Raw genomic sequence first — 15184 nt, 5'->3', positions numbered from 1 at the left:
ATTTTTAGTCCCTCCTGTTTAGTGTTCTCCTTTCCTTCCGCCAGGCACCTTTACTACTGTCCTACTGTTTGGCTTCATGCGTCTTCACTGCTGTCTTGTTCTACTGCCTAGTAATTTCTTCTTAGGTTCTGCAATCCGTCTGTGCTATAAATTTTATCTTCATTCACTCACCTAGTTCTCCCTCCCATCCCCTGTCATTGGATTCCATATCCTCTCACCTTAAATGTACTATTATATCTCACCTTAAATTTGCTATTATATAGCACCTACAAAAATCATTGAATATCTCATCATCTCTCCATGTGCGCCATGTGTGTGTCTATATATATATATATATATATATATATATATATATATATATATATATATATATATAATTTGCGTACCTTGCATATACTATGCATGCAAGTCAGCACATCTCTCATAACTTGTCTGTGTATCTTGTATATACTACCTGTATAGATCATCAAATGCCTTATTAGCTCTTCATATACCTTACATCTAGCATCACTATAAATCATCACATCTCACCTTCTGTCCGTGTATGTTACATATGCTGCCTGTATAAATCATCAAATATCTCGTTGTCCATCTGTGTACCTTACATGTGCAACCTTTGTAGATTACCAAGTATCTGTCCATTTGCCCATGTCCCTAATACATACTAGTTACACAAGCCAACTATATCATTGTCTGTTAAATCATCAAATGCCTTGCCCTCTGTCCATGTACCTTACATATTTATTATCTGTGTAAATTATCACATCTCGCCTTCTGTCCACATACTTTAACATGCTCATTTATTAAAAGAGTAAGTGAACTGGTAATCAAAGAGCCACACAAGTAAAGATAAATGCAAAATATATTTACATATGGACACTTTAGAGTACCAAGTCAACCACAATGTTTTGGAAAGAGACAAAATTTCCTATAGAAAACCCACACAGACACAGGGAGAGCATGCCAGCCACACACATACATGCACACATACTCACACACACACACACACACACACACACTGACTGGACAGCAGGCTTTTTACCCCCAGACCCTGGAGTTGCATGGCAGAAATCTTAACTAATCAAGCTTACTGTCTGCACAGCATCATCAAACATGTCTTGTCATTTCCATTTACCTTACATGTACCACCTGCTTGGCATTGTTGAACCTCTCAAGTTTTCCACTTGCCTTGCATCCAGTTCCTACAAAGCCTGCTTGAATGTCTCTCCTCACATCCACACAGCACCTTCAGTCTACATCTAACTCCTTTTATTTCCTAACACCGTTTTACTAATGACCTTTATATTCAGTGTTAGTCAGAAATACAAAATTGTGGCTTTTGTTACTGCTATGAATATATATACTTTTTGTTTAGCCTATATTTTAGCTGTTTTCCTAACTTTTAACATTTCTTTGATTGAATTCCGTCTGGTCTGTAAAGTGCTTTATAAAAACATAAGCTAGTTTAGGAATTCAAAGTTTAACTGTGACCCAGATTGCTGACTTTATTTTAGTGCTTACAAAGATTGTCAGATCTGTAATATACTCACCACCACCCTACAACAAAGGGTCCATCAGCTTGTTGTCAGTATTTGTGTAATTCTTTTTTGGGTTTAGAAGTGGCAGTAACCACTGCCCTGATATAATTACTGGACATTTGAATGTGCCACATATTTTTACCGCAGTCCAGAGTGTCATTGCTGCTCCAGAGGCAGGAATAAAAACTTCAAAAGTTTCGCCTTGGAATGGTATAGTTCCATGTTTCTTCTGGTTTCCCTACATGAGATTGAGAGCCAAGTTGATTTGGTTCTAACTGCATAAACTGACTGAAGTTGCCTTTTACCATGGATGGTAGCATAGAGACTTGGGTGCAGAGAGCTCGCTCTTTGTTTTCTAAACTTTTAGCAACCATGAAGCTGGTAGGTATGACTTCTGGGAGGTTTGCCAACTTACCATCCTCCACACATGGAAAGTGCAGGAGGCTTGACCTTGTTGCCAAAGTCGTTATTTGAACGTTTGTGATGGGTTTTCAGTGAACAGTGTCCAAAATCTATTGAGATCAAGCACTACTTTATTCAAGCAGCACTACAACAACCTTTCATATATGGAAGCATTCCTTGCACAATGCAGGCTTCATTTTCTTAGTTTTACTCATTTTACTGCTTGCCAGTTTTTGCACTACTGTGTAAGAGGTTCAGGATTTAATTGTTTGTGATGCTATGCATATCCTTACCTTTTGTCTCATGTTTGTATGTGACTCTGCACCACATTAGAAATGGTTGCCTGACCCATCTGTTTAATTTACTTGTATTTTCATGCACTGGCTGCCTGATTGCTGCTGTTTTGTGTACTGAATCCAGTTGAAATGTCTTGAAGATGTCTTCTACTGTCTGTCTGTATGTAATAGATACTACTCTGCTATGACCTATGAGCTACGATAGTGCAACATGCAAGGTTGTCTTTTGCTGTGTAATAAGCAAGCATTACATGTACAGTACAGTACGTATTGCAATAAAATATGTATAAAATGCATCAGCAGGGACTGTTTCATCTGAATTCCCTCTGTTATGAATAACTTGAACATTATCATTCTGGTTTGGTTTGTTATATAACTGTTTTTATTTTATTCCTTTGCTAATCAGGCAGCCTTATAAGGCAAAAATGACTTTTTCTAGAGGTGATATGAAAGCATTGTCAGACTTAACAGTTTGCTCTAAGTCTCACAGTTTGCAAGTAGAGATCAAGGGAATCGAACCCCGGGTGTGTCATAAAGCTATTTTTGCTTTTGTTTCATGTATAATGCATAGCTTTGTTTTATTGCCACAGCAGTGGTAAGCTCACAAAGCTCTCATTGTTGTACAGTATTTGGTATACCCCAGGAGGGACCATAGGCATTCTATGTAGTTGTTTGCACTGACTTCATCAGTATCCTTGTTTCTTTTCAGAAATGGCAAGAAAGAGGCTGACCTTCTCACAGCACAAGCACGGCTTAAGGATTTAGAGGCACTCCTGAATTCCAAGGATGCATCCTTGAGTACCGCTTTGAATGAGAAGCGAAACCTAGAGGGCGAGGTGCGGGACCTAAAGGCACAGATTGCTAAGGTGAGTTAACCAAGATTTTTTTTTTCTTGGGTCTGTCCAGGTTGAGTATGTTGTTTTAGTAATACAGCTAGTTTAGCTAAGTCATCCAGTTAGTGCTTGGGTTTACACAAACGTGGATAACGTTGGCTATAATGATGTCCTTAACTAATTTAAAAAAATGAAATACAACACAAGTTAAATATAATGCAAATAATGAGATGCAAAAACTCTGTCTCACATACCTTAATAGACGACAACAGGGATACAAGGAGATAGCTGTCCCCAGCATTAAGGTAGAGGACTAACCTGTTTGTGAAAAATGAAAAATAAAAACACAGTGTAAAGCAATAGTAATAAACAGTCCAAAACTTCAGATGTTAATTCCTCTCTTATGAAAGCATAGAAGAAAGAAACACAAACAGGAGTAGTTACCAGAATAACTCTGCTTTAATTTATGATAACTGGACTTAATCAGGACAACTTTCAATAACAGCTGTAACCCATGGAAAACTAATATATATATATATATATATATATATATATATATATATATATATATATATATATATATATCTTATAAAGCACAAAGGATCATAAATAATCATGATTGACAACCTCAACACAATGAGACTAGCTTACAACCAAAAGCTAGCCTGATGTAACATAAGTCATTTTTTACAATCCAAACTAAAATAAGAAAGTGAAAGTGCTAATAAAACCAAGTCCAAATAAACTGACGTGCAGCTCTAAGGACCAAACCAGCTAACCAAGTGATACGACACAGCAGCAGTAACTGTTGTACCACTTTACTGTCATGGTTCAAACTCATTAGAAGATAAATGTAAATGAAAAATGTATCCTAGGTCAAACCATTCTGTATCCAAGTAGATGTGACTCCATCTAAAAAAAGCAGCATTAGTTTACCTGATAACTATATAAGTGAAATTAAACAACTAAGCTAAAAGGTAATTGGTAGCGTAGCTGGCCCATTAATGCAGGGCCAGTACATCTACCTCTAAAACTGGTGATGTGGGGGCGACTTAACAACTGTGGAGCTGGGCTTAAGCAGGCGACTACCAGCTCACTTACATTGGTGGGGAGGAAACCGGATTCATTGTCGCAATATTGCCCTCTAGTGGAAGCTAAGAAGTAGCACAGGACCACAAATTTATGTTTATCTCATGCACGACCTCTTGACACATCTATCTGACCCCTTACACATATGCAATCTGTATGTGCACTTTTCATATGATTGCATGCCCTGACACTCTGGGAGGAGCAGTAGCAACTGCACTCTGCACTGTAAGAGTGGATGTCACTGCACCAGAATGCCTGAATGTTCCGTCTCCCCTAAGGGTGTAACAGCTATTCTCTGCCAGCTGTGATCCCAGGCTAGCAGCCTTAGTCCAGTAAAAGGTCAAATTGTCTGTTTGGGGAGATAAGAACTGGGATAGACAATGGTGGCAACAGATTGTCATAATCCTGCAGTAGGAAACAAGATATAAAAAAGAAAATCGTAATTGGTATTGTTGTTAATCTTAAAGGTGATATCCTAGATGGAAAGTTCTAGTCCCAAAAGACATTTAGAAATGAAATACTATGTGGGCACCCCCTCCAAAAACCTGTGGCCCATAATAAATATTTTAAGTTGATGTTAAGAGTCCGATTCAAGCAGGCAGTGATCAGCTGGAGGTAACTGGCTTAAACATTTGTATATTTCTGAGATGTTCTTTGATTGCTGTATTTATTCACACTATTCTTTTAAGTTTAGATGTCCCTGAGTGGCTGACCATAAGTATAAAGCTTTTAGTCACCAAAGTCCACATTCCTCAGAACTTTAAATAATAGCAAACCATAATCCAGTATCACAAGATAATTGCTTTGCTATATTTTCCTGGGGAATGGGGAGGCAGTTCAAGTGAACCACAGTAAAGGTCCGTTTCCACATACTTACTAAAATGTTGCACATTGGTGGTGAGGAGATTGGGAAATGGTATGGCATCTTGTACTGTATCATGTGCTGATTTATGTGGTGCTTTAAGTAAGGGTACATCACAGATGTGGAGAGCAGCAGACGTTTTTGTAGACTGTGTAAAATATTTTGGACTGAAACTTAGTTAAGAGAAGAGTAAATGGCATGGTCAGGATGGTGCTGCATATTAAACTCCTGTGAGCGAACTGTTTGTAATGTAATTTTTTTTCCACTTTTCAGCTGGAACTGGCACTGGAAGATGCCAAAAAGCAGCTACATGATGAAATGCTACGTCGTGTCGATGCCGAGAACCGTAATCAGACCTTGAAGGAAGAACTGGAGTTCCAGAAGAACATCTATCTAGAGGTGAGACTGGATTTGTAACCTAGGAATATTTTGAGGTAAAGTAATACATCCCATTGTTATGCTTTTCTTAGCTTTTCAGTAATAGTGCCACTCCTGGGTAAATATGGATAAACTTATGTTCTGTGCTGGTGTTTTGAATCGGATGTTTGGTCTTTTGGTATTTATTTTCCTGTAGACCACTTCATGGATTGTTTCCAGTACCTTTTCTGTTATTCCAAACCTCATTTCAATGTTAAATATTCTCTGCCCATGAGATGCCTCACACTTCCTTCCTACTGTAGGCTATGAACATAATTTAGTGCATGTTAGTTTGTCTTATGCAAATTATAAAAATGGTCGGTAAACCCACTCCGCACATGTGCCTTTCTTCTGGATTTACCTTGGAAGTATGTCATACAGTAAGAACATGTAAAAACTGAGGGTATCAGAGTCATGAGTACAGGAAAAAGCGTTTTAATGGGTGATGTCCTTAATCCTCTGAGAAACCTCTGTAAGGGAGGCAAAATATGTAGATTGCTTTTATTTATCCTCTCTCTGGTCACCCTTATCCTAGCAGCTTTGAAAATCCACAAAACAGTAAGACCTTGAAGGAATACCAGGAATTTTTCCTGGGGGCTGGAGGAGTGCAAGAAAAGGATTTAGGAACTGTGTAGACTAATGGCGAAGTTAAAAGTAGCACCATCGAATGTATAAAATCCATGGGTCCCTGGGAGGGTAATAATTTGAACTTTAGCCTAGTGTGTAGCTGTCAAACTCTGGTAAACATTCTGTAGCCCATGCAATTTTACTAGTGTGTAGCTGTCAAACTCTGGTAAACACTCTGTAGCCCATGTAATTTTAAAGGGCATGTTTAATTACTCCATGGAAAGTATCCTACTACTTTATACTTTACCAGTTTGATCAATTATTGAATTGATTCAAATGTATTTTTGTAGTCTTTGAACAAGTTACCTGAAGCAACTTGAAAAAGTACAATGATTCTTTACTAGAAAGATCATAAAGTTGGAAAACTTGAACTATTTGGAAAGACTTCAGGATTTGTTCTGTTTCTTAGAGGTAACCACAACCTAATCTATAAAAAAAAATACTAGCTCCAAGATACTAAAACTGAAAATAAACGGTACTACAGTGAGGAAAACTGGTCTGTGTTGCACATTACCTCCATATTTACGATATCAATTTCACCCTTAAAGTCAAAAAGTCTTCAGTCATTAACTTACTTCACTGCCAATATTTATATGTAGAAAGTATCTACATAAGGTTGTGGCAGTTTGGCATCTTGTTGGGTAATAAATTTGATATTTTGCCCTTTGACCTTAAGACCAAAAGATGTTGTTTATTTTACCTATTTGTTGACCAGGTAAGTTCACTGGACAACTTGTCCCTTTTCAAGGGCAAACTGGGAGCACTGTCTGGTTACATGACTTGTCCAGAGCCACACTCACTCACTAGTGTTTTTTTTTTAATATGTAAACAGCATCGGAAAATCATTAATTTTATTTTGTGGAAATTGAAATCAGCCCAGAATGTTGGCTGCAAAATCAAATTATACCATTCTCCAGAGAATTTGTCTTATTGCTTCCTTTCATGTTTGGTGTGGTGTATTAATTGGTTAAGATGTCTGGCTCCTAGTTCTAGGTTTCAGTCCTAATCCCAGTTTGCTGTCTTTATATGGAGCTGGATTGCTGCTGTCTGTGGAGATTTTCTGAGGCTTATCCAAACACACTGAGTTGGCTGCTTAACTGTGTCCGCATGTATATTATAGTTACCTTTATGACTAACATTTCTGCTGTAGACCCGCTCACTTACCTTGATAAATAGCTTAATTAAAAAAAAAAAAAATAACTTGCAGGCTGCTGCAGCTTAGAGAATGTATATTGATGGTTTTGCAGTTGAGAGAACAAAGTTTGTCAAAACTGGGTTGTTAAGGCAACTGCCTCATTTATCACAGTTTTTTAATTTTCCCACATATTTCTCTCTCTTTTTCTCACATGCGTGCACACACACACTTTTTTTGTTACATCTGTAAGCTAATGTATTTTTCATTGCTGCATTGACAGGAAATGAGAGAGAGCAAACGTCGGAGTGACGTTCGTATTGTGGAGGTCGACAGTGGCCGTCAGCAGGAATATGAGAACAAACTGATGGAGGCTTTGCAGCAAATGAGGGCAGAGCATGAGGACCAGCTCAGGATGTACAAGGATGAACTGGAAAAGACTTACAATGCCAAGGTAAACAGAATCCTTTAATATGGAGTTCTACTGGTATGAATCCTTTAGTATGGAATTCTACTGGTGTAATCCATAATGTCATTTGGAGTAAGTTACAGGTGGCTACAAACTAGGTAGCTTCAGAGTTTTGCCTTTAATCCTTTAAGGTGTACTGCCATGCAACTAGCCATGCAACTAGATATAATGGCAATTGTAATAAAAGCAAATGCATACCTGCATAATTTATTTTTGTTAATGGACAGTGATGCTCATTACTCAACACAGCGGCTGACAGACTTGTATAAAAATAACCAAAGTCATTAATATTCTACTCAAACCTGTGGTGAATTAGAAGGACCTCACAAACTCCTGGCACAGTAATCCCTGCCAATAGATAAGTTAGAGGGTAACTAAATAACTTTTGTTTCTATAGGTTTTGTTGAAATTTAAATTAATAATCTAAGTATCATTTTCTTTAATGGCAAAAATGTACTTGAGATGAATATAGTATACCGTTTTAAATGTTTTTAAGATTGTCTTGCACCTTGTATATTAAAAGACATGGTCCACTGTGCACCATATGTTTTGTTTATGCATTGCTTAACTTCTGGTAGTGTGATGTGGTACTGCTGGTGACCTGTTACTGCTTATGACATATGAGCTAAACCAGGATACTTGTCAGCAGTCAGCTGTTCTGTTTTCTGAACTGGTGATGGTTTCCCCAGTTCTCTTACAGTCATTATTGGATGACTTTATAAAACACGGGTAGGATGTTTCCACTTTCCAACAAACAAGGACTGAAAAAAAGCATTTAAATAGCATTTATTGCGAACTCTAAAGCTGCAACCATTTAGGGGAGTTGCAGTGGGTATATTAAGAGTAAAGGAAGACTGATTGCCGTTCATCTTTTTAACTTGTGTTTTGACAAACACATCTTCCTCAGTACTATTTCTGAAGAAAATTAAAAAAAAAAAATCATGCACATTGTTGCATTATAGCTATTGTAATAGACCAATACAGTTTCCAGTAAAAATGTATAATCTAAAAAAATCTTATTTTACAAAGTACTTCTATGTAATCACCTTAGACAATTGTATTTTATCTAAGAAAAAAAAGCATTTCGACTCTCTGCATGAAAAGCCTCTTACTGTCCAAATTATTTTAATTGACTAATTAGGTTTGGAAACCTATGATTTGAAAAGTATTTTAGAAGAAACCTGTTCTGGTCATAGTGGTTTATTTTTATTTTCTTTTAAATGTGCAAGTGACTGGCAGTTTCAGTTAGGAAAAATGTATGTTATAGCTGAAATACCCCCATCTACGTATGCTTCATCTGCTTCAGCCTGGTATGGGTGGCAGTAAGATTACCTATTGATCCCACAACTTATGTGAGGTACATCGTCCTGGTCTGAAAGGGTACAGCCAAGTACCTCAGTCAGTGAAACAGGGAATAATTGTATAAGAATAGTGCAGAATGGGGACCTGGCTACTATTAGGGGGTTTCAGGCTGATTCCTACTCTTGCAATGTTTCTGTGCAGTAGTGTTTTTGGGGGGGACCAGGAGGTGTAAGGTAATAATGAGCCCATCTGGGGAGGATGGAAGCTTAACCAGACTCTACAATCTACAAGTGGGTCCTAGATTTATGCTTTCTGAAAAACGTTTGCTTTTCTATCACTTTTGGACATTTGTACCAAAGTCTAATGCAGCATGCAAGATCAGGGAGCAAGGGAAGTTGGGGTACACACAACTATAACTAATTCTTATTTTACATCATTATTCTTCCGAATGAGAACAAGTAAAGAGGAACTTAAGTTATCTGGTGGGGTTGCTGTGCATAATTCATAAATGTTTTTCACTGCCTAATGCATTCTATTTGTTTTACTTCTAGCTGGAAAATGCAAAACATTCAGCTGAAAGGAACAGCAACCTCATTGGAGCCGCCCATGAGGAGCTTCAGGAAACACGCACTCGAATCAACTCTCTGACATCACAGCTCAGCCAACTGCAAAAGGAAGTGAGTAGCTGACCACTCATAGAAAATATATTTTATGTCACTTTATAAGATCAACAGTTACCCACAGTGATGTTAGGACTACAAGTTAGTTTAGTCTCCGGTCCTGTTAAGCAGGATGATGTTGTTGTTGTTTGTCTTTCGGTTTTTCCCGGATAGGGGTCGCCACAGCGGAACTGCGGTCTGCTAATGATTGGCAGTAGATTTTCACGAATGCCGAGGTGCCAGCTCGACATTCAACCTTCAACGAAGGCACGCCCATCTACGCATGCCTTTTGAATGTCCACCCAACAGCGGGGAGGACATGCAGACTCCACACAGAAGGCACACCCTGCACTCCAGCCAAGAATCGAATGGGAGAACCTCTTGCTGTGAGGCAACAATGCTACAGCTGCACCACAAGCAGGATAACAAGTGTAATTCATTTAAAGATTTATTCATTTTTTTGTATTACTGCTTCTCGTTTTCTCTGCGTCTGTCAGTCCTGGATGTGGTTACACAGTTCCAAGTTTGAGCAAAGCAAGTCTAAAGCACATGTGACCACATAGCTGAAAGTGAATCCAGCTCCTTAAATAACAGAAAAGTGAAAAATGCCATTGAAGATGGTTGCTGTTTACCTCAGAGCAAGTGATATTGTTGGTTGGGGGTCAAACTTCAGTTTAGGATACTGTGCTTGGGCTATACACTTCACTTTTTCCGTCATACTAAAAATTGTACTGCAATTGTGAACTTGCGTCTTTGCAGATTATACAGTATTACTAATGGGAATCATGGTAGGACAGAGTGCGCCTAAAGGTTTTGATTTGGCAATATTTGCACAGACTTCAAAGTTAAAGGTAGTGTATAGAAAAAAACTTGTTCATGAAGATGTTCTAGAGGAAGTTTCCATATTTTTTACTACTCTGTGACTAAACTGTAAATAATCCAGTGTGGTTCTAGTGTTCTGACAGGTTAGGTTAACATTCTAGTGGGAGTGGGAGGAAGTCCCTTTAACTGTCACTGGAGTGCCCTGTATCAATCGTGAGTGCAATGACGCATGCATTTTTGTTATGAAAGAAGTGGAACGTAAATCTTAGCATTACTGCAGTAAATCTTGATGCTTTCATATATTAGATGTGAAAGTAAGTCATCTATATCCCTTTTACCATATGTTTTTCTATCACTAACCAGCTCTGAAATGTGTATGTTAGTTAGGTACAGTGAGTAGTAAGAATATATGCAGTTATACCTTATGAATATGCACAGTTGTTTAACTGGGTAGGTGAACTGGCCCATAAATCCTTTCCAGTCACTATCCGAGCCCAAAGATAATTGAGAGCATTGACTGACATGTATGATATTTTAAACATTAGTCTAACATTACATATTAATGCAACAGACTTTATGCTGTATGCAGATATTTAGCTCTTGGTGTGTAGCCTTTGGTTAGTAGAATTATAGTGTATGCAGCTGTTAAATCTGTATATTATTCACCTATTTGTTATATGTGCATTAAGTACACATTGATTATGTTACATAGTTTAATATTTCTACAACTCACTGGGAGGTTTATTTATGTTGATGAAGTTTTGTTTTATGTCAAACAAAATATATAAGAGAAGAACTAAATTTTATGATTCTAGCTGGCTGCCAAGGATGCAAAGATTCGCGATCTAGATGAAACTCTGGCCAGAGAACGGGATATGAATCGTCGGAAGCTGTCTGATGCAGAACGACAGATGGCAGATCTGCGGGCACGCATGCAGCAACAACTGGATGAATACCAAGAGCTTCTGGATATCAAGCTGGCACTGGACATGGAAATCAATGCATACAGAAAGTTGCTGGAAGGCGAGGAGGAGAGGTACCATATTCCAAATTTGCCTTTCATTGTTTTTATATAGTTAAATGTAGATATTCCAGAGGCACTTATAATGGAAATGTTCTGCATAATCTAATCTTTTTGGAATGGTACTAATGCATTTTGTTCAACTGAGAAGCCAGTTTCACAGTTCCCAAAGTCAGATGTATTTTGGGGATAAAAGTTTGAACTGGCTGCTTCTAAGTAGCACACGAGAGGCAGTAATGCATCAGAGTAGCATTAGCAGGATTTGTAGCTGTGCATCTGGCTTTTTACTATACCCATCTGGGAGTAGTTGACTCAGATTCACTGACAAAAGTCATAACTTTTTCAACATTTTTCACACGAAACACCAATTCTTCACTTTCATAGAAGTGAGTGCCACCCTTTTTATGATGACTACTACACTGAAATTATTGTAATTATGTGTTTCACCCCACCTACTCCACCAAAATGTTGCAAGTTTCTTTTAATTAAAAGTAGTCTGCATAATTGCCATTAATAGTTCCTGTGATTCAAATCTATCGACACATGGTGGGAGAAGAAACTAAAATTTATTAGTAAAGATATACACTCAAGTCTTGCAAAGAGCTTGTTTTTGATTGTTATGCAGCTACACTGTAAAGGTTATATATCTTTATAGAAAAGTAAAATTATCTATAGTTTCTAGGCTGGAATGAAAATTGTGGCAACTTCAATGCCAGATTCCAGAGGAGATTAAACACCTTGTTAGATCCTCAGCAACTCCTTCACTCTTGCAGTGCATTATGCCTTCCATCACTAACTCACCCTGTAAATGTTCAGGAATGACTTGATGTGCATAAAAAATCTTGCTGATTCTCCTGGTTCTTCCCCTAAACTGGAGTACTCACTATGAAAAAGGTTAGATGTTTTCTGTTCATCCCTTAGACCAATATATGGACGCAAAGATTTGCGATCTAGATGAAGCTGGCACCAGAGAATGGGATATGAGTCATCAGAAGGACTTGTCCTTGCTTCAGTGTCTTACAAGATACCCCACCTACCCATGCACGTTAACCTTTGTGTACCTGTTACAGCAGAACTGACACTGAAGCTGTACTTAAAACCGCTAAGAGATCTGTTGTCTCCAGTATTGTCTTTGCCATTTTTCATGCTTCTACACCATCTCAGTCACTGACAAAACTAAGAAAGTACCACCATTCCCTGTTTCTCAACTTCCCAGCCCAGCTATACATTCCACTTTTGCCTTGCTAGTTGCACCTGCTTCAGCAATCCTTTTAATATGCAGAAAATTCTGAATTTAAAACCAATATGCAGTCTGTTCCGAATATTACTACAATTACAAAATACCACACTCCCTAAGTACCACTATGCTATCAGTGTAATCAGAGCAGGTTGATGCTGAGCCTTGAGAATTGGTGTAAACTGAAAAGTACAATTTATATACAGGGTTGCAGATGAAGCATTCATGAATAATTAATTGGGTTGGAGTTCAGCATGCTGTGTCAGGATTAGCTCAGCTGCTGCATGCTGTGTCAGGATTAGCTCAGCTGCTGCATGCACAGTAAGCCGTTGTGCCTAGGTACACATCATGGGCACAGTAAGCGATGGTCCCTCGGTAGATGACATGGGCACAGTAAGCCATGGTCCCTCGGTAGATGACATGGGCACAGTAAGCCATTGTCCCTAGGTACATGACATGGGCACTGTAAGCCATGGTCCCTAGGTACATGGGTACAGTAAGCTATGATCCCTAGGTACATGTGGGCACAGTAAGCCATTGTGCCTAGGTACATGTTGTGGGCACAGTAAGCTATAGTCCCTAGGTACATGTCATGGGCACAGTAGGCTGTTGTGCCTAGGTACATGTTATATGGGTATAATAAGCCATGGTCCCTAGCTACATGACATGGGCACAGTAAGCCATGGTTCCTCGGTACATGACATGGGCGCAGTAAGCCATTGTCTCTAGGTACATGACATGGACACAGTAAGCCATGGTTCCTAGGTACATGGGCACAGTAAGCAATGCTCCCTAGATACATGAGACAGGCACAGAAAGCCATGATCCCTAGGTACATGACGTGGGCACAGTAAGCCATGGTCCCTAGGTACATGAAATGAGCACAGTAAGCCATGGTCCCTAGGTACATGAGACGGGCACAGAAAGCCATGGTCCCTGGGTACATGAGACGGGCACAGAAAGCCATGGTCCCTAGGTACATGAGACTAGCACAGAAAGCCATGGTGCCTAGGTGCATGACATGGGCACAGAAAGCCATGGTCCCTAGGTACATGACACGGGCACAGAAAGCCATGGTCCCTAGGTACATGACATGGGCACAGTAAGCCATGGTCCCTAGGTACATGACATGGGCACAGTAGGCCATGGTCCCTAGGTACATGACATGGGCACAGTAGGCCATGGTCCCTAGGTACATGACATGGGCACAGTAGGCCATGGTCCCTAGGTACATGACATGGGCACAGTAGGCCATTATCCCTAGGTACATGACATGGGCACAGTAAGATGTGGTCCCTAGGTACATCACATGGTATTGATAACAGGCTCTGACAAAGATCTTGGGAGGAGTCTGGGATACATTTAAGGAGCATCCATTCCTATTTAAATAAAACATAACACACTTTATAAGCTAAAAAAAATTCTCTGTAAATATTATAGCTAATAGAAAATGGCTAAAGAAACCTATTATTTTCTTGGAATAACCACAAATTTGTAAAGTGAACTTTTTTAAGTTCTTTCTTTTGTTTATTTTGTAAACTGTGTTGATGACTGCATTATTCAGTCAGTATGTCTACTGCAGATGAAAACAAAAGACTGCCAGCCTTCTGTGAATGTGCTGTAGTGATATGTGGAGAGCAAGTAGTCAAAAGCTGCGTTCTGCATGCTTTCTTGGTCTGTACAAGTGCAAAGTGTGTTGTTAATTGGCTTATTTTCTGAGCTTTATCAGAACCTGAGAGTTTGATTAGAAATGTGTATGACTTAAGGCCTGCATCTCATGTTCTCCTTCAGGTTACTCCTTTTTTCTGTCTAGTGGTCCTCTCAGATTCTTCCCTTTAGTCCATAGGCAGTGTGAAATGATTCCTTGTATGCATAACCAGTACATCCTCTTGTACCAAGTACATATAGAGATGTAGTTTTGACCTACACTGTCCCATTTGTCCTTATGCCACTTTGTCATGCCAGCTTAACATCTGTTAAGTGATATATCTAGCAAATGAGTCTAACACTGAAATACTGATTTCCCATCCTGACCATTACAGATCACTGGACAGTTACAGGAGACTTCACAAATGTCTAAAGCTGACCAGCACATGTGTATGATGTTCTTCATCTCACATTGCTGCAGTCCTTACATATGGGTAGTCCGCTGTCCTCGGTCGGCCCGAATACCAAAGTATTAGGCTGACGTCGGTCAAGGCGCTTAAAACTGACATCAGGACGTCAGGGTACAAAAGCGCATGACCGACGCCATATCCTCAGTCTTTTTTGCCGCATGGTCCGATGCAGAAGCAGCGTTGCAAGTGCCGTTCGGCGTTCTGAAATTTTTCGTGTTCGGAGTTTCAGACCGAATCCAAGTTGGCTAAGTACCCCGTTGGGGATTATTTTGGTTTTTCTTGCCTCAGTGTAGTACCGGATGTCAGAAAAAGTGAATAATTGTATTTCTTGTGGGAAACAGATACCGCATAGGGATTATCA

At 39.1% G+C, this 15184-nt stretch overlaps 1 protein-coding gene across 2 annotated transcripts in view; it reads left to right on the top strand.

Annotated features, from left to right (window-relative positions):
• Window positions 1-15184, top strand: part of LMNA (lamin A/C) — a 194828-nt gene that overhangs the window by 124256 nt on the left and 55388 nt on the right. For both annotated transcript variants that reach the window (XM_044079756.1, XM_044079757.1), the window contains exons 2-6: window positions 2946-3102; window positions 5294-5419; window positions 7480-7650; window positions 9519-9644; window positions 11264-11484. In XM_044079756.1, coding sequence (XP_043935691.1) covers window positions 2946-3102; window positions 5294-5419; window positions 7480-7650; window positions 9519-9644; window positions 11264-11484 — 801 coding nt within the window. The remainder of the gene's footprint in view (window positions 1-2945; window positions 3103-5293; window positions 5420-7479; window positions 7651-9518; window positions 9645-11263; window positions 11485-15184) is intronic.

The sequence above is a fragment of the Protopterus annectens genome, chromosome 8.part0 (assembly GCF_019279795.1).
Source record: "Protopterus annectens isolate FY-2018-M chromosome 8.part0, PAN1.0, whole genome shotgun sequence".
Lineage (NCBI taxonomy): Eukaryota > Metazoa > Chordata > Ceratodontiformes > Protopteridae > Protopterus > Protopterus annectens.
The sequence above is the reverse complement of the archived record's forward strand: the minus strand, read 5'-3'. Positions and strand labels throughout refer to the sequence as shown.